The sequence below is a fragment of the Sus scrofa genome, chromosome 6 (assembly GCF_000003025.6).
Source record: "Sus scrofa isolate TJ Tabasco breed Duroc chromosome 6, Sscrofa11.1, whole genome shotgun sequence".
Classification (NCBI taxonomy): domain Eukaryota; kingdom Metazoa; phylum Chordata; class Mammalia; order Artiodactyla; family Suidae; genus Sus; species Sus scrofa.
This window is the reverse complement of record NC_010448.4, coordinates 157,531,160-157,554,513: the sequence shown is the minus strand read 5'-3', so window position 1 is coordinate 157,554,513 and position 23,354 is coordinate 157,531,160. Positions and strand designations below refer to the sequence as shown.

Sequence of the window (23,354 nt, the reverse complement as noted above, 5' to 3'; positions counted from 1 at the left end):
GGTGCAGCCCTGAAAAAAGCAAAAAAAAAAAAAAAAAAAGTCGCATTGAGCAACCATCACCACCATGCATCTCCAGAACTTTTTTTATCTTCCTAAACTGAGACTCTGTACCCATTACGTAACTCCCCATATCTCCCCTCCCCATCCCTGGCAACCATTGTTCTAGTTTCTGTTTCTATGAATTTGACGACTCTAGGTACCTCATATGGTGGAATAACAATACAATATTTGTCCTTTTGTGTCTGGCTTATTTCACTTAGCAGAATGTCAAGGTGCATCCACCTGGTAACTTGTGTCAAAATTTCCTTACTTTTTGGTGTTTTCCCTAGTGGTTAAGCATGTGAAGGATCTGGCATTGCTGCTGTGGCTCTGGTTACTGCTGTGGCACGGGTTCGATCCCTGGCCCCAGAACTTCTGCATCCCGTGAGCACAGCCGAAAAGAAAAAAAAAAAACAAACAAAACAAACAACTCCCTTCTTTATCTAGCAAGTCACACATACTCTTCAATGCTGAGTTCCTGGAGGAATCCTCCTCCTCCAGGAAGCCTTCCCAGACCTACCCACTCACAGACTGGATCAGAGGTCTCCCTGGCCACCCTGTGAAGTCACTCCTTCCTCCACTAAACTCTCCAGGAAGGGACCACCCCTGGGTCCTAGGCACCCTGCACAATGTCTACCCAGAGTGGGTGTGGGGGTTTATGTGGGGAAGGACTGAATCCAGACTCCATCCCAGGAACCCTCCCTCCTTCCCAGTTGCCTTATTCCTGCCTCCACTCGCTGGCTCTCCTTGCCTCTTCCCTCTTTCTCCTCCCTTCCCTCTCCAGAGCGGAGAAGGAACGGGACGCTCTTTGCCCAAATCGAGCCCTCTTTGTGGCCCTCGGTGTTCCCCTCAGCATAAGGTGACAATTAAATGGCCTTTCTGCTCTACCAGGCCCCGTGCTGGCCGCTGGGATAAAGCAAGAAATCAAAACCGGTTCTTCAACTGATGACTCTAAACCCCGACCAAATGGCATCTATAGTAACCACCGCGGGGGGCCATGAATTCTGCAGGAGAAAGGGTGTCGCGCAAGGTAGCGGTGAAAACGTGCATCGCCAAACGAAAAATCCGGGGACGGTGCGGGCGGGCGTGCCGGCCGGCGCTGTTCAGGCCAAGACGCACGCAACGCCTGGTCCCCTCTCGGATCACAGATCACAAGGCCTCGGTTGCCGTGGCAGCAGCGGTGGCTGTGGTGGCAGCCGCCAGCTCAACCAGGGTGCCCGGAGTTGTCCAGCAGTCCAAGTTCTGCGAGGACCTCACCGCGGCGGGGCGGGCCAACGCCATGGCCACCAAGTGGTTCACTGGGGCGCCTTTCGGGGTGCAGAGCCGCAGGTGCGTGTGGTGGGGCGGGCCCTCCAATGGGGGCTGGAGCCCGGGGGAGGGGGAGCGATAGGAGGGGGAGGGCTGGCAGGGAGGCGTGGGGGCGGGATTTTCTCACCCCCTTCTGCCGGCTGCACTTCCCTTTTACCAGCGATATTATTTAAAGTCCTTTCAGGAGCCCTTACTATGTGCTGCTCAGAGAGGCCAGGTGGCCTGGCTCATAGTAGGTCACTCAGCCCAAAAGTTGTGGGTAGGATTTCAGCCCAGGTATCATACATACATATGATATAGCTGGTGTGTGTGTGTATAAAATGATATATATATCATTATATATATATATATATATGTAATGGTATATACACATATATAACCTACTATGTGCCAGGCTCAGTTCTGGTATCTGGGGATAAAACAGTGAACAAAACAGCAAAACCCTTACTCATGAGCTTGCATTCTTGTTCCGGGAGGGGTGGCTGGAGGGGCTAAGAGAAGAGAAAAATATATAACATGAGAGTGATAAGGGCTATAGAGAAAAAAAGTTGGAAGAAGGAGCAGGCAAGTGCTGGAGGGGGGTGGGGTGGGGGCTCCACTGAGACGGTGACTCTTGAGGAAGGGCCCCCAGCAGAGGGTTAGGGGACCAGGCAGGGCTGGCATCTAGGGAGAGGGAACCTGGAAGGACAGAGACCCTGAGGTGGGCGCAGCCCTGTCCATCCTTCCCTGGCCAGCCCCGCAACCTCGCCTGCCATGGAAGCCAGCTCCCCACCCCCAGCGCTGCCCTCTCACCAGGTGTCTGTCCCTCCCAGGTTGGACATCTCTGCTGTTTCCCCCAGTCAGAAGTTCAGCACCTTCACAGGGGCCCCGGACGCCAGGGTTTATTCCCTGGACATGGTGGGTTTGCATGGCTTCCGGACTCTCCCACGTGGTCTGGCCACTGCCCCCCTGCCTCCCTCCCGACCCCCCGACCCCCATCCCCCTGGATGAGCTGCGCTGAGGAGGGAGCATGCTTCACACCCGTCCAGGCCCTCAGTCCACAGCTCACAACTTGGCTCAGAGCCGGAGCCTCGGCCTGTTTGATAGACGCAGGATGGCAGTGAAACAGCCTGGGACTGGGTCACTTTGCTGCACAGCAGAAATTGACAGAACAATGTAAATCAACTATAATGAACATATTTTTTAATGATAAAAATTTTTTTATCATTAAAAAAATAAAAAACAGCACGGGCTGGGGCCACAGAGACCAGGCTTCCATTTCCAGCTCTTGCACAGACGGGCTGGGGACCCTTGAACGGGTTACTGCACCTCTCTGAAGTATAAGGGGGCCTGCGACAAAAGAATCATGATGTTACTTCAAGTGCCGTGCCCCTCGGAGCCAGGCTGGGAGGCTGGGGGAGGGGGGGCCCCAGAGGGGCATTGCCTGTCCACCCCCCGGGAGAGGGTGACGGCGTGGCCAAGACTTGCTCAGTGGATAGACTGGTGGGTGCAGCTGGCCTCACTCTGACTGTGCTCTGCCTCAGTCCCACATAGGACCTGGGACTTATGGCTCCAAGGAGACCTGCTTCAGCAAGAAGAAGCTGAAGAGGGAGGTGGGCACAGGCTGGGCCAGGGCCCAGGAAGCCACCCGGCTGACCCAGCTGCCCCACTTCCAGTACCAGGCCATCATGAGAGAGAAGCGGCTGCAGGTAGACCCCTGGGCCCCAGGCCGCCCCACTGCGGGTGCCCGGTTGTCCCGTCCAGTCCCGGCTACCCCAAGGGTGGCCTGCAGAGTTCTCCCAGGCCAGGGGGAGATCATCCTTTAAGGAGCACATCATGCCCGGAGCTCCTGCCCAAGTGGACATGCCTAGGTTCAAAGTTTTCACTGCTTTCTCTTCTCTTGGGGCAGAAGGAAAAGCTGGGGCCTGGCTCCTACAACTTGAAAGACTTCTTAGAACAGCTGCAGGAGAAGCCCGGCAGCACTCGGGGGCTACTCAGCTCCGGGGAGGTTCGCTTCCGAGGCCTCACTGGGGTAGGTGTGCAAGCCCCCTCTATCGGCAGGACCTGCAGCCTGTGTGGAGGGGGGCTGGAAGCTCCCTTCTCCTTACTGTCTCCAGGCTCTCCTCTGGGACCCACACCCCCTCGGCTTCCCAGTGCCACAGTCCGAGCCCACTGGCTGTCATGTGCTCCTGTGTCTCCTCCACCAGACCAGGAGCTCCCTGACAGCAGGGTCGGGTCTGGTTCATCTCTGAGTCGCCAGTGCAGAGCCCGGCTACACTGGGTGCTCAACAAACTCATCCATTTCTATCCATCTATCCATTCAGCACATAATGGTTGAGCACCTGCTAGTGCCATGTACTGTTCTAGGCCCTGGGGATCCGGCAGATACAAAGACAAGGTCCCTGCTCTCATGGAGCCGTGGTCCTAGGGACAGAAATAGCAATACAAAGATGCAAATCACGTATCCTCAGGGCCATGAGACAGGGAGAGATGGTGAGTGGTGGAGGTGCCTTCTATAGGGTAGTCAGGGAAGGCCTCTGGGAGGAGGTGGCATTTGAGCAAAGCCTGCAGTAGGCGAGCAAGGGAGACTCAGGGGATCTGTGGGTGAGGGTGGGAGGAGATGAGAGCAGAGAATTGAGGACAGGACATGAGGACCTGCCAGCAAGGTGGGGCCTTTGGGTTTAATTCCAAGCACTATTGGAAGGATTTGACAGGGAGAGGGCCTGACTTACCTGCTTGTGGGGGTGAGGGTTGGAGGTGTCCAGATGGGAGGTGATGGTGGGAGTGGGGGTGGCAGGAAGGCTGCAGGGGCATCGGTGTGAGTCGGGAAGATGACCCCACGTGGGAGGGTGCTGAGTGGGCTTCAAGCTCAATAAGGTCCTGAGGCCGAAGGCGGGGCTCACACCCGTGCCGCCAGCACTGCCCCTCCTCCCTGGCACTCCCTCTCTGTGCCAGACACTCTTGTCCTCCTCACGCCTCCAATGTGCCCTGAGCTTTCAACATGTGGCTTTTCCTAGAGGGGGGCTTTGCTCCTGCTGTTCCCACTGCCAGAAATGCCACCCCCCCGCCAGTGGCCCCTTGGCCTAAGGACGTCTTCCCATCCCTCAACCCTCAGCTCCAAGGTCTGACCTGACCCACGAAGTGCCACCTTCCTTTCTCAGGAGTCCCGATGGCGGCAGTGTGTTCTGTGTCCCTCCCCCCCCCCTTGCGCAGCTGCCCCAGGGTGGATCACATCTGCCCAGTTGGTTCACTGCAGAGTTCCCAGGTCCTAGCAGCACCCAGCACATAGTAGGCATGCAGTAAGTCTTTGTGGACTAAGCGCATGTCTGCCTACTAAGTACAAGGCGCTCTGAAACATTCTAAAAATTTTTTGGTCTTTTTAGGGCCACACCCGCGGCATATGGAGGTTCCCAGGCTAGGGGTCCAATCGGAGCTGTAGCCACTGGCCTACACCACAGCCACAACAACGCGGGATCCAAGCCATGTCTGTGACCTACACCACAGCTCTGGGCAACGCCGGATCCTTAACCTACTGAGCAAGGCCAGGGATCGAACCCGCAACCTCATGGTTCCTAGTCGGATTTCTTTCCACTGCGCCACGAGGGGAACTCCGAAACATTCTGATTTTTTTACAACCACTCCAGATGAGGCCCTAGAGGCTCAGAGAGGATAAACATCTGGCCAAGGGAGCCAGACTGGCAAGCAGGACAGCATCCAAGCCCAGAGCCAGGGCCTTTCCTCCACACCTCACCACCGCAAAACCTTCTACGCAGCCTGGAAATTACCCCGAGCCAGCAGCCCATGCAAACTCGTGCAGAAGCTGTAGCTGCACTGTAGGGAGAGGGGGAGCCTGGAGGCATTTAAAAATGAGTCATTACCTTCAAATCTAAAGTAATAACAGCTGACACTTAACACAGCCCTTGCCACGTGCCAGGCACTCTTCTAAGCACCGAGTGTACTAATTACTGTCATCCTCACAACCCCCTGTGAGGCAGGCGCTATCACCTCCACGTTACAGATGAGAAAGCGCGCACAGAGAGGCAAAGTGACTGCCTGAGGTCACAGAGCTACTAAGCCGCAGAGGCAGGATTGCATCCCATCTGTAATCCCAGGACCACTGCACTTTACCCCTGGGTTTGGCTCACCTGACGGTCTGGAGAACAGGGTCTAAGGTCAGAGCCCCACCGATGGCAGAGGGGTTGGGGGAACTAATCAGATGCTGTCTGTTTCCTCCTGTCCCGTGGCCTGTCTCTCCCTGCCGGCTGTCTCTTCTCCTCTCTGGTCCCCATATCTGCTCCTGCAGTAACCTCACCAGGCCCTGTAGGATTTCTCCAGGCTCAGGGCTGGACAGCAATTCCCTGAGGGAGCTCACTTCTGCGGGTTGCTTTTCTCAGCTGTCATCCGGCCATGAGACCTGGGCTGGGAACCTCGTGGCCTCCTCCTGCCTCTGGTCCCTCCAGTTGTCCTCCAACTGCTGGCAGGGCATGCCTACAAAGGCCACCTGTGTGGAGTGCTAACTTCTCCCTGGGGGCCATCCCAGTGCCAATGACAAAGCTGTGGACGCCTGCCTTGGGGGCCTGCAAATCCCCAAGAGGACGGGGCTGTTGACCCGCACCCTAATGCCTTCTCCTGGCACTGGGCTCTGCCTCCATCCCCTTCCTAGTACACCTGCCCTCTCTTGGCTTTGGGGACACAGGGCTCTGCAGCCCTGGAGTCCCTCTGCCATCCTCCCTCCACGCACCGCTCCTCCTTCCCAGCCCCGGCCCTCCCCACCACCCTCTTTGGGGTGATCTCTCTTGACCAGCCAGGCTCCCTGCAAGTGGCTCCCCATTCCCACCCTGGGTCCTCCTGGCCGGTCATACTCGGCCTGCCTCCCTCCATTCACAGCAGCTCATTCCTCAGGCCCGCTCTTCCCAGGAAATGGCGCCACCCAGTGGCCAGATCCAGAAATGCAGGGGCACCTTGTTACCAGCAGTGGTGGGGTCCGCGCTTGTGCCTTCTGTGCTTCTATCCCCTTGACCTCCGCACAGGCCTAAGCCAAGCTCACTGCTGCCCGGGGACAGCCCCGTGGCTAATTTCCTGGTTGCCTCCCATTGCCCAAGTCACCTAAGCGCCCTCATGCCTCAGCGTCAGCTCTCAGGCTTTAAGACCTCCCCACTCTCTTCCCAGTGTACCTGGCCCAGAGGTCTTAAAGCTGCCATTCCCAGCCCATCTACCTGGGACGCCCTCTCCTTTCACCTTCTGGAATCCTCCTCTTTCTTCTAGGTCCAGTTAAAAACATTTTTAAAAAGTTTTATTGAAGTATAGTTGATTTACAAGGTTGTGATAATTTATGCCATTAAAACTAAGTGACAATTTCTCCATTCCCACATACCTCTTCCCCCAGAATCATTCCCTTCTGCCTGGATCCCCCATAACATTCTCACTAAAATCATGGGCGTTCCCTCCATCTCAGGTGTGTTATTGAACCTGAAGGGTTGAAAGGGGCATGAAGGCTTTGCCCACAGGGCACCCAGCACTGGGATCTGCCTGGTCTGTGAGCTCCTGGAGCAGTGGCTGTTCTCACCCCTTTATAACCCTCACTTCCAAGGTCTCCCCAGAGGTGGCGGTGCTCATTGCCTGCCTACCCCCAGTGCTTGCACAATGCCTGGCAAACAGCAGAGGCTCAGAAAGGTCACACGTGGATTTTGCAGTCGGAACCCTTGTACTGCTCATTTAAGAGGCGGGGCCTTGGACACGAGATTTGCCTGAGACTCAGTTTTCCCATCTGCTGATTGCAGATGGCGCTGATTTGATCTCATTGGGTTGCCTCTAGGACCAAACGGTTAAGGCTGATGAAGCACCTAACACATTTACCTTCCTACTTCGGGGCTTTTCTCCTAAATATCCCTGGAAACCCCGGGGCCCTGGAAGGAAGCAACTTGCAGACCTGTTCCTCGGAGGGTGAACAAATGCCTGATGTGGTCTGATTCCTCAAGCAGAGCTTCCTGCCCCTTCTGCCTGGCCAGCCCAGTTCTCGGTTGCTTCCTGGGACGTTCCCCAGTCTGGAGGTGGGCAGGGCTAAGCCATCTGCGGGGCAGCAGCGACCTCGTGTGGCTAAAATGTGCAACGCAGCAGCAAACCTCCAGACGGGTCTTGACCGAAAGATGGCCACCCACCCATCACGCCACACTGCAGGGTGGCTCTCCTCACTCCACATACAAAGGACACACTTCAGATCCTGGGAGTTAAGGCCCCGTATGGTCATTCCACAGCTTTCAACCTCTCCTACCTCCTCCCCTCTTACCCACCCCCCCACACACCAAGGCAGCCACCGCACCCCAACTTATCAGGTGTTGGCTCCAGCTATGGGCTGGGCATATGCAGGAGGCTTTATAGACATTATTTCATTTCATCTCATTACCCTGGAAGAAAGTACTACTATTCCTATGCTAAAAATATGGACCAGAGGCTAAGACAGATTAAGTGGCATCCCCAAGGTCACTCAGCTAGGGAGCAGCAGAGCCAGGATTCAAACCCAGGGACTCCAGGTCCCTGCAGGTCACAGCACTGTTCACAGCACAGTGAGAAACCCATTCATGTCAATACAGGGCCATGACACAGGGGAATAAGGGATTTCCGAGACCACCAAAACAAGCAGTTGTCTGCGGTTGGGGTGAAAGGGGAAGGAAGGCTTCATGCCCAGCAGAGATGACATTGGAGCTGCCTTTGCAGGATTAGTAGAACTTTCCAAGGGCAAGAAGGCAGGAAAGGCATTTGGATGGCAGTAACAGCACCAGCAAGCAGAGGCAAGGAGGTTGGCAGAATGGTAGGTGTTTGGGGACCAGCAAAGGCCTCACTCTGGCTGAAGCATCAGATGTAGGAAGGGAACAGACCAGTGGGGACCTGGTGGAGTCTGACCTTGGCACTGAAGGTCTGAGCAAGGCCGACAGTGCTATGAGTTGGAGGGGGAGGGTGCTGTTAACACACAGGGGCTCTGAAAACCCTATTCCCCTCTGGGCAGGGGCGTCTCTTCCTCGGGGCACTCAGAAGCACAGGGAGTGGGACTAATGGCCTTTCTGTCCCTCCCCCACCCCCAGAACTACTATCCGGGCCCTGGAAATTACGGGGAGAAGGGGAACCCATACACGAAGCTGGAGGAGAGTGCCTGGAACCGGTCTCATTCCGAGGGCCTCATGTGCAGAATGACCAACAAGCCACCCCCCTTGACTCCCCAGGTATCCCCTGCACCCGGCCAGGCCTCACCTGCCTTCCTGCCCAGCCCTGGGGCCGGGAGGGGGGAGCAGCCAGGGCAGGTGGGGAACTCGAGGGCTGGGTGGGGGGTGGGGGGTGATGATCTCCCAGGATTGTCCTCTGCGCTCTGTTCCAGGGAAGTGGTCTGGCCCCAGGCACCTACACCCTCAAAAGTGGCATCGAGGCATACGTGGCACGATCCATGGGCACCCGCGGCCCCTATGACATTTTCTCTGGTGACCGAAGCAAGCCCCAGCCTTATGGACATTACTCGGTGCAGGTATGTGTCACCTCCCCTGCAGGAAGACACAGCCGCTCCCCCCCCCCCCCCGCCGCCGTGTGCCCCGCTCTTCCCACACCCTGCTCCCCCACCCCTCACAGCAAAGGTGGGGTAAGGCTGGCTGTGTTAGCCGGGGAAGCTGAGGCTAGCCTGCACCGTGTGGGGCCAGCGCCAGGATTTGAACCCCAGGGCATCTGTCTGACTTTGCTGCCAGTCCCCTCCCCTCTGCCCTGGCTCCAGCTGCCGAGAAGGTGCAGATGGCCTGCTGGAACCTGGATGAGGCAGGATATCTTCTCTGTTCTGTTATTTTGGAAACACTTCCTAGGCACCAGAGACCCAGCTCAGCAGACTGGGCTAGTGGCAGTGTCCTGTTGACCAGGCCTGGAGGGCGGGGAGAGGAAACGGGTGGAAGTCTAGCTTTACACCCCCCCTTTCCTGCACCCATTAAATTCCTGTTGTGCGATCCAGAGCACCCTGGGCTCTGCTTTCACGACGATTGGACTGAAGTAAGTATTTGTCTAAACACCTGTTTTTCGTCTCCAGTCACTCATGTGTACCTTGGGCTGGGGGTAGTCGAGGTGCAGGGGAACCTGGCCCTGTGGTGCTTAACATGCTAACGGAAAAAGAAACCATCTCGAGTGAAAACAATGCAGACTCTTACCAGGGGGTGGCGCTACAGCAAAGGGCATCAGGGATGCTAGGAGTGCCATGGGCCTGGGGGTCGGGGGTGGGGAGCGGGAGAGTGAAATACATTTGGATCAGTTGGTAAATTGCCACTGAAGGAGCCCTGCAGCCTGGCTCCTCCCTGGGGGCCTCCTAGGCCTCCCCATGACCAGCTACCAGGGGTGTCCAGCCCAGCCTAGTGGGGGCCCCCGCACCCTCCTCAGGCCCTACTGCCAACACTCAGGCCCCAGGATAATATTTTGTAGCATCTAAAAAACAATGGGGAGTTCCCATTGTGGTGCAGCGGAAACAAATCCGACCAGGAACCAGGAGGTTGCAGGTTTGATCCCTGGCCTCGCTCAGTGGGTTAAGGATCCGGTGTTGCCATGAGCTGAGATGTGGGTCGAAAATGTGGCTCAGACCCTGTGTGGCTGTGGCTGAGGTGTAGGCCGGCAGCTGTGGCTCCGATTAGACCCCTAGCCTGGGAACCTCCATATGCCAAGGATGTCTCCCTAAAAAGACAAAAATAATGATAATAACGGACTTTTTAAAGAGCAGTTTTAGGTTCATGGCCAAAGCGAGCAGAAAGCACAGTGTTCCCGTGTGCCCTCTGTACCCCCTACATGCCCAGCCCCCCACTAACAATAATCCACCCAGGAGGGAAACATTTGTTACGATGCTTGAATCAACACAGACACGTCGTTATCACCCAGAGGTCGTCCCATTAGGGTTCACTCTTGGTGTTATACCTGCGATCCGGGGCACCCTGGGCTTGGCCAAATGTGTAATGAGGTGTATCTACCCTCACGGTATCATCAGAGTCGTTTCACTGCCCTGAGCCTCCCGTGGGTTTGCCCATCACACTGGTTTTTAAACACGTGGACTGTTCCTCCTGCTCAGAACAAAGCCTGACTCATCAAACATCCATGAAAGGAGTGAAAAAAAGGAGAAATGGGAGTTCCCGTCGTGGCTCAGTGGTTAAGGAATCCAACTAGGAACCATGAGGTTGAGGGTTCGATCCCTGGCCTTGCTCGGCGGGTTAAGGATCCAGCGTTGCTGTGAGCTGTGGTGTAAGTCGCAGACGTGGCTTGGATCCCACGTTGCTGTGGCTGTGGTGTAGGCCGGCAGCTACAGCTCCGATTAGACCCCTAGCCTGGGAACCTCCATATGCTGTGGGAGTGGCCCTAGAAAAGGCAAAAAGACCAAAAAAAAAAAAAAAAAGAAAGAAAGAAAAGGAGAAATGGATGAAAGCAAGAGGGTTGCAGGGTGCAGCTCATCCCAGGGGACAGTTAGAGATGCCTGGCGGGGTCTCTGCATCTCCATGCACCTGGCTGGGGATGGGCTGGCCTGGCTGTGGGACAGTGGCCAGCAGGACAGATGGTGGCCTCCTTCTGTGGCCACCTGCTTGTCTCTGATTGTGGCAAGGGTCCAGAAACAGCTCTTGCTTTCCCTGCCAAAACAGGTATCTTTCTGTCCCCCATTCTATTTTTCAGAAAAAAAGGCCCAGGGAACTGATGAATTTTAAGAGCTTCGTGGAAGAACTTAACTCACGTCACAATAAGAAGCGCGGAGTTTTTTCAAAAGTTTCCCGCAACCCGGAAACCCCTCCAGAAAGAATTTATTGGGCCACCCTTAGCCAGTGCCCCCGAAAACTAGTCAGTGTCTCCCCCAAGGCCTTCCATCCCTCCTCTCTTGGAAGGGGGCGCTCCTGCATGGGTAGGACGGGGTGGAAGTGATGGTTTCGGGGGAGAGCTCAGCTTGGGGTAGCAGACCCACCCGGTTCCCAATCCCAGGAGATCCCAGGATTGTACTTACTGGTCACGTTGGGTCGGTTCCCTCTCACTGTCTGAATCGGGGTTCATATGCCTGTCCCGTGAGTGTAACCAGGAGGCTGTGAGAATTCAGTGAGGTTAGTACTAGAGCCTACAGCCTGGAGCCCTGCCAGGGGAAGTGCCAGCCAGCATCCATCTCTGCCTCTCCCTCCCCTGCAGAGAGGACTAGGGTGAAACTGGAGCAGGGCAGAGTGTGAAGGGGTGGGGTGGGGGGTGTCTGATGCACAGCTGCTCCATCCAAGGGAGGGGTGGGCTTCTCTCTGGGGGCTCCATAGCCCATGGTCTGAGTAGGCCCTGGACTTTAGTTGGTTCTCCAAGCAGGGCCTGCCTCTTGCCCTGGAGTGGGGGAGAATGGTAAGGGCTTAGGAAGGGGTGGGAGCCAAGAAATGAAAAACGAGGCCTTCCCATTGTGACTCAATGGAAATAAACCCTCATCCATGAGGATGCGGGTTTGATCCCTGGCCTCACTCAGTGGGTTAAAGATCCGGTGTTTATGCAAGCTGCAGTGCAGGTTGCAGATGCGGCTTGGATCTGGTTTGGCCGTGACTGTGGCGTAGGCCAGCAGCTGTAGCTCTGATTCAACCCCTATCCTGGGAACTTCCACATGCTGCACCTGTGGCCCTTAAAAAAAAAAAAAGAAAAAAGAAGTGAAAAAATGGTACCAACATGTCCTGAATGCCTGCTCGTGGCCAGGCCTCCCCTTAGGGAGGGACCATCTTTTGCATTTCACAAAAGGAAGCTGAGGTCCAGCGATAGGAAGGGATTGGCTCAGACTGCCCAGCAAGGGGGCAAAGGAGCCAGGATGGGAACCAGCTCAACTAGCTCCAAAGTCTGCACGGGTTCCGCTCCCCGGGCTGGGGTCTGGAGCACCTCTCTGGACCCTCCGGAACCTGGAAAGAGGTGTCAGGCTGATGGGTGGGGGCTAGAGCAGGTGGCATGGGTCAGGAGGGCACTGGAGGGCCCCTTCACCCCCAGGGGACGGGCTCCTGGTAAGTAGGGTAGCTCCCACAGTCCTTGACTCAAGGCCCAGGGCTGCCAGGTGGGTGAGGTCAGCAGCCTGGAGCCCACGCCCGCCCTGGCCCAGGCTTACCACCGCCAGGCTTCTCCAGCTTTCAGCCTTGTTTCTTACCCGTAGGCCACGTCTGGTCCCGGTATGTGGCTTCCTCCAGAGAAGGAATGCAAACACGTCAACCGGCCTCCTTTCCTGCTGTCCTCCAAGCGGATAGGCATCAAGGCCTACCAGATGATTCTGGGGAGCTGGGTGAGTGGCTCTGAGTGGGGGACCAGGGGCGGGGAACCCTCTCCTGCCTCTGCAGGCAGCCCCAAGGTCTCCTTCCCCCTGAGAATGGATGCTCCAAGGGAGCTGGGTCCCACTTCTTCTCTCCACCAGGGACTAACCCCTGCTCCCCCAGTCTCGTTTCTCTAAGGCAGTGGTTTTCAAACTAGAGTGGCCTTAGCATCACCCGGAGGGCTTGCTGGACCACAGATGGCTGGGCCCTACGCCAAGAGCTTCTGATTCAGTAAGCCTGGAGTGGGGCCTGGGAACCTGCAGTTCTCATGAGCTCCCAGGTGATGCTGATACTGCCGTTCCAGGCACCAGTTTGAGAACCACTGCGCTAAGGGGCGTCACCCCAGAGCCATCCCACCCGTATTTTCCCAGGGAAATACGCTCCCACCCTTCTCTTTGCATTTGTCTTGGGGCCTCAGGGGCAGCTGTGGGAGTTGCTCCGTTATCCCTAGTCGAGCAAGGACCCCTCTGCCCCCTCCCCCCTTGGTCCCCTCCCCAGCAGGAGCCACCCCGGCCGGAGTGATGTAATCTTTGGCTTGTACGACAGCCAAGCTCTTGGGTTCACGTGCCTGCCTTTCCTCATTCACCAGATGGCATCGAGCATTGGCTTCCTTCCGTTTCTTATTCTTGCCCAGTTTTTAAGCCCACCTTTTCCTGGGGTCCAGCAACCATACAGAAAAGAGCACAAGTCCTAAGTGAATTGCTCCATGAATTGTCACAGAATGTCCCTGGGAAACCAGCCTCCAGAGGGTTGAAGAGCACTTTCTTGCACCCCGGGGGCTCCACCCCCACCTCCCTCCCCATCAGGTGTTCCCTGCACTTCTGAAGTCAGGTGTAACTTCAGTAGCGCAGGTTAGTTTTGCCTGGTTTTGAAGAGCTGTGTGTGTGTGTGTACATATATATATATGTTTGCTTTTTTTTAGGGCTGCACTTGCGGCATATGGAGGTTCCCGGGGTTAGGGGTCTAATCAGAGCTGTAGCTGCTGGCCTACACCACAGCCATAAGGAATCTGAGCTGTGTCTGCAACCTACACCACAGCTCATGGCAACACCAGATCCTTAACCCCCTGAGCGAGGCCAGGGATCGAACCCGCAACCTCATGGTTCCTAGTCGGATTCGTTTCCACCGTGCCACGAGGGGAACTCCAAGAGCTGTATATTTTTAAGCTGTGCCTTTCTTCTGGTCTCCCTGGGAATAGTTTGCTTGTAACCTCATTGCCTTCCCGCGAAGCTCCCCTGCTCCCCACGGCACCCCCACACCCCACCTCTCCCTCTTCTACTCCACGCCTTTGGCTCCTGAGTGATGGCCTGGCCCCACCCCTCGCTGCCCTATCTGGTTCTCGTGAGGTCCAGCTGCTCAGGTCCCCCACCTCTCTTCTTTTCTCGCCTCCAGCCTGCACCTCCTACAGGGGAGAGGGTCTTCAATCAGGGACCCCAAATGAGATGTTTAGACAAGAGCCAAAATGACCGTGCTGCCCCCACGGGAGTGGGGGGCCACCCAAATCGGGGGCTGATGTGAGGGCCAGCCCAGAGGCTGCGTTCGCCCTGCCCCACCCGGGGCAGGAAGCCCCTCTGCCTGCACCCCAGCCAGGAGCCTGCTCCCTCATGAGCCATGCCTTTCCCTTGTGGGAGGCAGTTTCAGCTTCACACTGGACGAGTGTCTGGTTCCTAACAGTCTGCAGCCCACCCTTGGGACAGAGTCTCTGCAGATGGCAGATGGCGGGTTCCTGTCCTGCTGTTCTCCTGTCCTCCCTAGGCACCCTGGGCAGGTTACACGGCTGCTGCGAACCTCTCTGTTGGCACCTCTTGTATCTACAACCCAGGTTTCTGGGTGGGATGGTGTATGGTTTTCTAGAGCTGCCATAATAAAGAACCACCCACTAGATGCTTTAAGACAACAGAAGTCAACCATAAAAAAGAACAAAATCATGCCATTTGCAGCAACATGGATGGAACCAGAGACTCTCATCCTGAGTGAAGGCAGTCAGAAAGAGAAAGACAAATACCATATGATATCACTTATATCGGGAATCTAATACACAGCACAAATGAACCTTTCCACAGAAAAGAAAATCATAGAACAGACGTGTGGTTGCCAAGGCAGAGGGGGAGGGAGTGGGATGGATTGGGGATCTGGGGTTCATAGATGCCAGCTATTGCCTTTGGAATGGACAAGCAATGAGATCCTGCTGCATAGCCCTGGGAACTATGTCTAGTCCCTTATGATGGAGCCTGATAATGGGAGAAAAAAGAATGTAGACATGTATGTGTGACTTGCTGTACAGTAGAAAATTGACAGAACACTGTAAACCAGCTATAATGGAAACAAATTAAAATCATTAAAAAAAAACAACAACAAGAGAAGTTTATCCTCTCACAGTTCGTGGGGGCTGGAAGCTTGCAATCCAGGTACCAACAGAACCACATTCCCTCTGAAAGCTAGGGGAGAACCCTTCCTGGCCTCTTTCTAGCTGCTTCTGGTGGCCAGCATCCCTTGGAATCCATTGGCTCTCAAACGCATCACTCCAGTCTCCGCCTCCCTAGCCTGTGGCCCTCGTCCCCCCGTGTGTGTCTTCTTATGAGGACATTGGTCCCCCTGGATTAAGGACCCACCCTTCTCCAGTAGGACCTCATTTTAACGGATGACACCTGCAGCTATTTCCAAATAAGGTCACACTCTGAGGTCCTGGGGTTAGGACTTCAACACAACGCTTTGGGGAACACAATTCAACCGATAACGGATGGAGGAGGATGGAGCCTGGGAGGCACGGGGCTTGAGATCAAGTCTCCAAGGCAGGCATCCAGCTTGCTAACACCCTGCCTCCTCTCCCCGGTGCAGAACCCTGTAGGGGTGGGGCGCTACCTCAACACCCAGGCGATGGAGACAAAGGACCATCGGCAGCGGTACCGGTCCCTGTACTTGGGCAGATCCAAGCGCTACCCCTCGGACCCGGCCCAGGACAGGCTCATGCAGTGAGTACCACTGGAGCTCCAGCAGAGGGGTGAGGGCACAGAGGGGCTTACTCTGGACTGGGCTGGGGTTCCCCTAGCTTGGGCTTGGTTCCTATGGGAATGTAGCTGCTGTCCCTAGCACCAGCCAAATAGCTGTGGAAAGAGTTCAGATCCTGGCCCTGATCTTACTGGCTGTGTGAGGTGGGGCATGTTGCTTAACCTCTCCGAGCCTCACTCTCCTCAGCTGTCAAGGGAGCAGAGGACTGTGGAGACCTCAGTGAGATACTCTGTTTAAAGCTGGTGGTAAGGAGAACAGGAACTCAACCCACACTAACTCCTCCACCCACGACCCACACAGTGTAAGGCTGCCTTGCGTGGCTTCACCCCAGGGAATCTATTTCTTGGCATTTAAAACGAGGTTGCTGAAACTCATCTCAGGAAGTTGTCGCGAAGCCTAAAGAAAAAAGTGCATGAAGTACCATGACTAACTGTAGAACAGCTGGCAAATTATCAGCATGTTTTATTGAGCTCAGATGCCATCAGTTGCCATATAATCTCAATTTCAGAAATGGTAAAATGTAAATGCATATGCACTTTAGACTTGGAAATTCTGTCCTTCTGTCATTGGAAATTCCGGTGAGGGCCCAAGGACCAGATTCTGGGGACCAGATCTCTCAGCGAAAATCAGCTTTTAAATATGGAAGCCAGGAGTTCCTGCTGTGGCACAGTGGGTTAAGAATCCTACTGCAGAAGCTCAGGTCATTGCCGAGGTGTGGGTTCAATCCCCCACCTGGAGCAGTGGGTTAAAGGATCTGGCATTGCCTCAGCTGTGGCATAGGTTGCAGCTCTGGCTTGGATTCAAACCCTGGTCTGGGAACTTTCATATCCCACAGGTGTGGCCACAAGTTTTTTTGTTTTTGTTTTTGTTTTTAATATGGAAGCCAACCATAGGGAAAATACAGAAGCCAGCCTGACGATGGTCAGGCTGGTGCATGATTCTCTCTGGGACTCAGGTTCATTGTTCATGAAGCTCTGACTTAATTGGGCTCTTGGGTCAGGCGGACTGAGGCACAGAAGGTAGGTCATAAGTTGGGAAGAAGGATTTCCTTATAGTCTTTGATTCGTTTGAAAGACCTGTCTTCTGCTTGGCTCTGCCCTGGGTACCGCTGAGCTGCTGATCGTTTTCAGGTAATGAGAAATGGTCCCCCATTCATTTACTGAATTTTTCAACTCTGAGTTCATATTTTAATTTCTGAGAGGTTTTGGGGGGCTTTTTTTTTTTTTTTGTCTTTTTGCTATTTCTTTGGCCGCTCCTGCGGCATATGGAGGATCCCAGGCTAGGGGTTGAATCGGAGCTGTAGCTGCCGGCCTGCACCAGAGCCGCAGCAACGTGGGATCCGAGCCGCGTCTGCAACCTACACCACAGCTCGTGGCAACGCCGGATCGTTAACCCACTGAGAAAGGGCAGGGACCGAACCCGCAACCTCATGGTTCCTAGTCGGATTCGTTAACCACTGTGCCACGATGGGAACTCCTTTTTTTTTGCTCTTTTTACTAACAACATAATCTTATGTCCTGGATACAGTGCTTTCTCATCCTTTGAACATATGAAGACCCTTGCCTGACATCATCTCCCTTCTTTTCAAAAATTTTTTTTTCTCACTGTTTTGGCCTGAGTCTTCCACATCAGAGAATTTTCTCAAATATCTGGGGGTTCCTGACTGTGCACGCATATCCAACTAAAAATCCTACTGAATTTTTAGGCTCTGGGGTACTTGTTGATCATGGGTTTCACCATGGCCTGGCCAATTTGGGTGTTTTCCTTGGGGCAGTTTCAATATCAGTGATGTTTCCATGTCAGAGGTCTTCTTCTCCTGGCATTGGCTGGAGAAACTCTGCTGGGGGATATAAACCTGGCTGCCAGAGCTTTAAGTGGAAAAGAACATAGAAGTCTCATTATTTAGTGCTTGAACTCCCATTTGAATCCTGTTCTTTTTCTGCTTTTTTTTGGGGGGGGGGGTGTTTGTTTGTTTCTGGTTGCCTACAGCATGTGGAAGTTAGGCCAGGGAACGAACCCAAGCCACAGCAGTGACCCCAGCCACCAGTGACAATGCTGGATCCTTAACCACTAGGCCATCAGGGAACTCAGATTCCTTGTTTTATTGGTTTGTTTTTTTTTTTCTTTTTAGGGCCACACCCACAGCACATGGAGGTTCCCAGGCTAGGGGTCCAATCAGAGCTACAGCTGCCAGCCTACACCACAGCTACAGCGACATCAGATCTGAGTCGTGTCTGCAACCTACACCACAGCTCGTGGCAATGCCAGATCCTTAACTCACTGAGCAAGGCTAGGGATCGAACCAGAAACCTCATGGTTCCTAGTCAGATTCATCTCTGCTGCGCAACAACAGGAACTCCCAGATTCCCTGTTTTAAAAAGGGTTCTCATGACGTCATCTCTGCCTGGTGTCATCCTGGACAGAGACCCTCTGTATCCGGAGAATGAATTCTCCAATCTTCCTTTGTGAAGGGCACTCTTCTGGGTGCAGAGAGTGGAGAGGGAAGCTGATGTTACATAGACTTTCAGTCAATGTCCCTGTTTTGGTTCCACCTTCATCCTCCTTCCAGAGGTACCTGGTGCTGCCAATTCCTTGGTCTTTTTTTTTTTTTTTTTTTTTTTTCTTTTTAAGGCAGCACCTGCAGTATGTGGAAGTTCTCACGCTAGGCACTGAATCAGAGCTGCAGCTGTCGGCCTACGCCACAGCCACAGCAATGCTGGATCCAAGCCATGTCTGTGACATACACCACAGCTCAGGGCAACGCCATATCCTTAACCCACTGAACTAGGCCAAGGATCAAACCCACAACCTCATGGTTCCTGGTCGGAATCGTTTCCACTGTGCCATGACGGGAACTCCTTAAATATTCTTTATTACTGCTGCTGCTTCTATTCTTTTTGTCCATGTGGGCATATGATTTTAAATTTGTATTCATTTACTCCTATATTAGTGACACTTCAGGAGGAATGCAGGTGAGTATATGCATTCAATCCACTGAAAAGTGAGGTGAAATTTCTGTGTTTTAGAGGTAAACGAAAAATCTTGCACGTATCAGATTTAAGAAGACAAATAACCTACAATCTAAATACAAGCCAATCAGGAGTTCCCACTGTGGCACAGCAGAAACGAATCTGACTAGGAACCATGAGGTTCCGGGTTGGATCCCTTGCCTCGCTCAGTGGGTTAAGGATCCGGCGTTGCCATGAGCTGTGATGTAGGTCACAGACGCGGCTCGGATCCCGCGTTGCTGTGGCTCTAGTGTAGGCCGGTGGTACAGCTCCGATTCGACCCCTAGCCTGGGAACCTCCATATGCCTCAGGATCGGCCCTAGAAATGGCAAAAGGACAAAAAAAAAAAAAAAAAAAAAAAGACTTTGATAGTCAAACTGTCATTCACATGCAAGGCAAACAGAGGAGCACAAGGATTTGGGATGTATACCAAATATATCTTTTCTGAAAATATTATTGGAGGATATACTCCCAATCAAATGAAAAATGAATTAGCACAGAGAGCACAAGCAAGGAGAAGACACAATATGCAAGACTATATCTAGCTATGATACACCATATAACTATGACCCATAACAAAAAGAAAAATGGCAATACAAATACCAGGCAAAGTCGACTTCGAAGCAAAAATATTAAATGGGACAAAGGTGAGCTTTCATGATAAACGATAAAGTCCGTGGAGCAGGAGAGGCCGTGGGTCTGGAACACAATATGGCCTTGAACTATTTGCTGTCCAGGCGAGCGAGAGTGTGTGTGGGAGAGTCTGGAATGCGTAGTGACAGCTATTCGTTCTCACCTGTTCCTCCCAAGCCTTACCTGCTTCTTCCTGCCAGACTGAAGGTTCTGGGCTTCCAGCCAGGCAGCCTGGGACATGACTCCTGCATGAGAAAGAAGACTGTTTTCAGTCTTTAGAGCTATGCACATAGTAGGTGCTTCATAAGTGTGGTTGACTGGCCAATGCCCTGGGTTTTCTGCCTGGCCATCTTTCTGGCTCTTACAGCCAGGTCTCTTTATTCCAACTGGCCACCCTCTGGCTGTGTGGACGTGCGCATTATACACTCCAGCCAGGTCACACTTGGTACCACTCTGGCTACACTGTGATCTGCTCTTAAAACACCTTTCTCCTAGTTTCTGTCTAGAAAAACTCCATTGATCCTCCACACCTCTGCCTTCATATGAAGTCTTCCCTGATTTCTCCAGACCACACCTCTTTCTTCTCAGCCCCTTGTAAATTCCCAAACTGGATCACTTTTCCATTATTTTGTAATGGTTTATTCACATGCCAGTGGTCCCGACCAAGCAGAACTTCTCTATTCTCAAACTCCAGGGTCTAGCTGGCAGGCATAGAAGGAGCTCAAAGCTCAATGTTCAAGGATGAATCGGTGCCTTTATTGACCTGACATTTTACTATAAAACATTTTACTATAAAACACAAAAATAGAAAGAATTTTATAGTGTACCCCTATATATACACCACATATACTATTAATATTTTACTCTTGTTTTCTTGCATATCCTTCTCTCTATCCATTAATCACCTGTCTACCTATTATCATCCTTCTACCTATGAATCCTCTTATAATTGGATAAATTTCAAAGTAAATGGCAGACATCCATACTTCCTCCCTAATACTTCAGTAGGCGTACTAATTTATTTAGCATTTTAAAGTCACATTCCTTATCCAGAAATGTGAAAATAACCATAAGCATCCATTTTTATAATAATAATACATTTTTATGTTATTGGGTATATTCACCACCTGCAAAATGATTTTACATGTATGTACTCTACGCAATAACTTTAAAAGGGTGGAATGACTCTCCATGTTTTTCAGTTGCAACAACTGAAGTTCGGAGAGAGAAAGGGATCTCCTAAAGTCGTGGCTAGGCAATAGCATTTGTGCATGCCGTCTTTAAAAATTAACTGAGCTTAGACCATGATGGAAGATTACGTGAGGAAAAGAATGTATATATGTGTGTGTGTGTGTGTGTATGTATATATATGACTGGGTCACTTTGCAGAACAGCAGACATTGGGAAAACACTGCAAGCCAATTATACTCTAATTGAGCACTTACTATGTGCCAGGCACATCCTGGCTACTGGGATACTGCAGAAGAGAACCAGTAGTTCTGTTCCAGAGTGGCTCCCAGCTTCCTGCGGAAGGCACTCCCTCCACAATGTACAGTCAAAGGGCAGCATGAGAAGGATGAGGGCAGGGGGGCCTATGACTTTTCTATGTCCACTATTAGGAAAGAATCAGAGCAAAGGGAGGGACACCAAACTGTGGTCAGGGACTCTGGGCTGGAATTCTGGTCATCAGGCTGACCTCAGGCAGGTTCTCTCCTTTCTCTGGCCCTCATCTCCTTCTCAGCGTTGGACTAGATGATCTTTGAGGTGCCAGGATTTTGTATTTGAAGTTCTTACAAACCAGTGGGGGCTGTAATGAGACAAACTAGGTGTAAAGTAGAGGACTCTCCTCTTTGGAACCAGGTTGTTTCATTGGAACAGCTCTAGAGGGCATCAATTTTGGCCTCTCACCCAATGTAGGATCCCCTAGGAAGCAAAACAAATACATACCTGTTTGTCCTCTGTGGGTGCCCCTCCAGGTTTGGGGGCTTGCTCTCTTCCAAGAGACCAGTTTTTTTGGTGTTCTTTTTTTCCTGTCTTTTTAGGGCTGCACCTGCAGTATATGGAGGTTCCCAGGCCAGGGGTGCAATTGGAGCTATAGCTGCTGGCCTACACCACAGCCACAGCAATGTAGGATCCAAGCTGCATCTATGAGCTGCAATGCAGTTCACGGCAACACCGGATCCTTAACCCCTTGAGTGAGGCCAGGGATTGAACGGGTGTCCTCATGGTTACTAGTCAGCTTCGTTTCCACTGAGCCATGACAGGAACTCCCCACCAGAGACCAGTTTCATTTTCTCTTTCTCTCTGTCTTTTTAAAGGGAAAGAATCACACCTTTTACTAAGGGGAAGTGCCCTCCAACGGTGGATCACAATTCAGATCCTATTCCTTAAGGCCACATTGAAGGACAGCCTGCAGTGACCAGAGGACCCAAAGGCCTGAAGACAAATCTGGGGATGGGAGGGTAGGAGTGGGAATGGCAGTGGGGGTGGGGTGGGGTCTTAGAGAAAGGACACATGGGAATGCCTGGGAGAAGAGAGAGGGGTGGGGGGACCCCTTTGCTGGAGACATCTTCTGGGAGGTCACAATGTCTGCTGGGACAGCTGGGGCCAGATATCCTTTGATACGAGAGACCAATTATCCTGAGAATTCAAATCGGCCAGTGACATGAACATGGGAGCAGATGGACTAAAGGGGTAGAATGTGGTTGACACTCTTGGAACCCCTTCAATTCTAAAGCCAAACTACTTGAGTCCCTGTTCATTAAAATCCAAAGAGAATTGGGAGAGTGCAGCGTATGTCATCCGGCAGCTATTCACCCTCTCCAGGAATGCTCCATCTCCATCCCAGGATGTTTCTGGAAGCCTGGCAGGTCCAGATGCTATGAGGAGGCTGCTGACCTCCAGGCGATGTGCAGCCATTGGGAATATCCAGTTCCACCCCGCAAGGCAGGCCTCGTGGCATGCCAGTCTAGCCTAGAGGTGAGTCTGGGGGTTGATCACAATGTCTTGAGCTTCCATCATTCACTTTTTTTTTTAGGTCTTTGTTTTTTCTATTATAGTTGATTTATATTGTTCCCTCAATTTCTGCTGTACAGCAAAGTAACCCAGTCATACGTACATATACATGTGTATATAGGTACATATTCTTTCTTTCACATTATCCTCCATCATGTTCTATCACAAGAGATCAGATAGTGTTCCCTGTGCTATACGGCAGGATTTCATTGCTTATCCACTCCAAATGCAATAGTTGCATCTACTAAGCCCAGACTCCCAGTCCATCCCATTCCCTGATCCTCACCCTCACCCTCAGAAACTACAAGTCTGTTCTCCAAGTCCATGAGTTTGTTTCTTTTCTGTAGATAGTGTCATTTGTGCCATATACTAGATTCCAGATATGTGATATCATATGGTATCGTAATTGATTTGTATATGTTTTTCTTTCTTCACTTTGTATGAGAGTCTCTCATTCCATCCATGTTGCTGCAAATGGCATTATTTTGTTCTTTTAAATGGCTGAGTAGTATTCCATTGTGTATATATATACCGCATCCTCTTAATCCATTCATCTGCTGATGCACATTTAGGTAGTTTCCATGTCCTGGCTATTGTGAATAGTGCTGCAATGAACATAGGGGTGCATGCATCTTTTTCAATGAAAGGTTTGTCCCCACAGATGCCCAGGAGTGGGATTGCTGGATCATATGGTAGTTCTATATTTAGTTTTCTGAGGTACCTCCACTCTGTTTTCCACAGTGGTTGTACCAATTTCCATTCCCACCAGCAGTGAAGGAGGGTTCCCTTTTCTCCACACCCTCTCCAGCATTTGTTACTGTTGACTTGTGGATGATGGCCATTTTGACTGGTGTGAAGTGGTACCTCATAGTAGTTTTGATTTGCATTTCTCTAATAATTAGTGATGTATCCTGCTACTTTGATGAATTTGTTGATCATTTCGAGTAGTTTTTGTGTGGAGCCCTTAGAGATTTCAATATATAGTTTCATGTCATCTGCATAGAGTGACAGTTTTACCTCTTCTCTTCCAATTTGGATATGTTTTATTTCTTTTGTTTGTCTGATT

General features: G+C 52.4%; 1 protein-coding gene and 2 long non-coding RNA genes across 3 annotated transcripts; 1 reads left to right on the top strand and 2 right to left on the bottom strand.

Annotated features, from left to right (window-relative positions):
- On the top strand, positions 1,972-22,375 carry LEXM (lymphocyte expansion molecule). The gene is made up of 9 exons (XM_021096583.1): positions 1,972-2,244; positions 2,871-3,035; positions 3,236-3,358; positions 8,406-8,543; positions 8,696-8,839; positions 10,996-11,157; positions 12,470-12,595; positions 15,462-15,595; positions 21,592-22,375. The coding sequence occupies exons 1-9, from the start codon at positions 2,101-2,103 to the stop codon at positions 21,662-21,664; spliced, it is 1,209 nt and encodes a 402-aa protein (XP_020952242.1). The 5' UTR covers positions 1,972-2,100; the 3' UTR covers positions 21,665-22,375.
- On the bottom strand, positions 2,554-13,563 carry LOC110261224. Its single transcript, XR_002345178.1, has 3 exons — positions 12,464-13,563; positions 11,318-11,393; positions 2,554-2,676 (listed from the first exon to the last, which is right to left on the bottom strand). It is a non-coding gene; the product is annotated as an uncharacterized LOC110261224 (long non-coding RNA).
- Positions 13,694-21,387, bottom strand: LOC106509903. The gene is made up of 3 exons (XR_001307889.2): positions 21,221-21,387; positions 19,457-19,518; positions 13,694-14,025 (listed from the first exon to the last, which is right to left on the bottom strand). It is a non-coding gene; the product is annotated as an uncharacterized LOC106509903 (long non-coding RNA).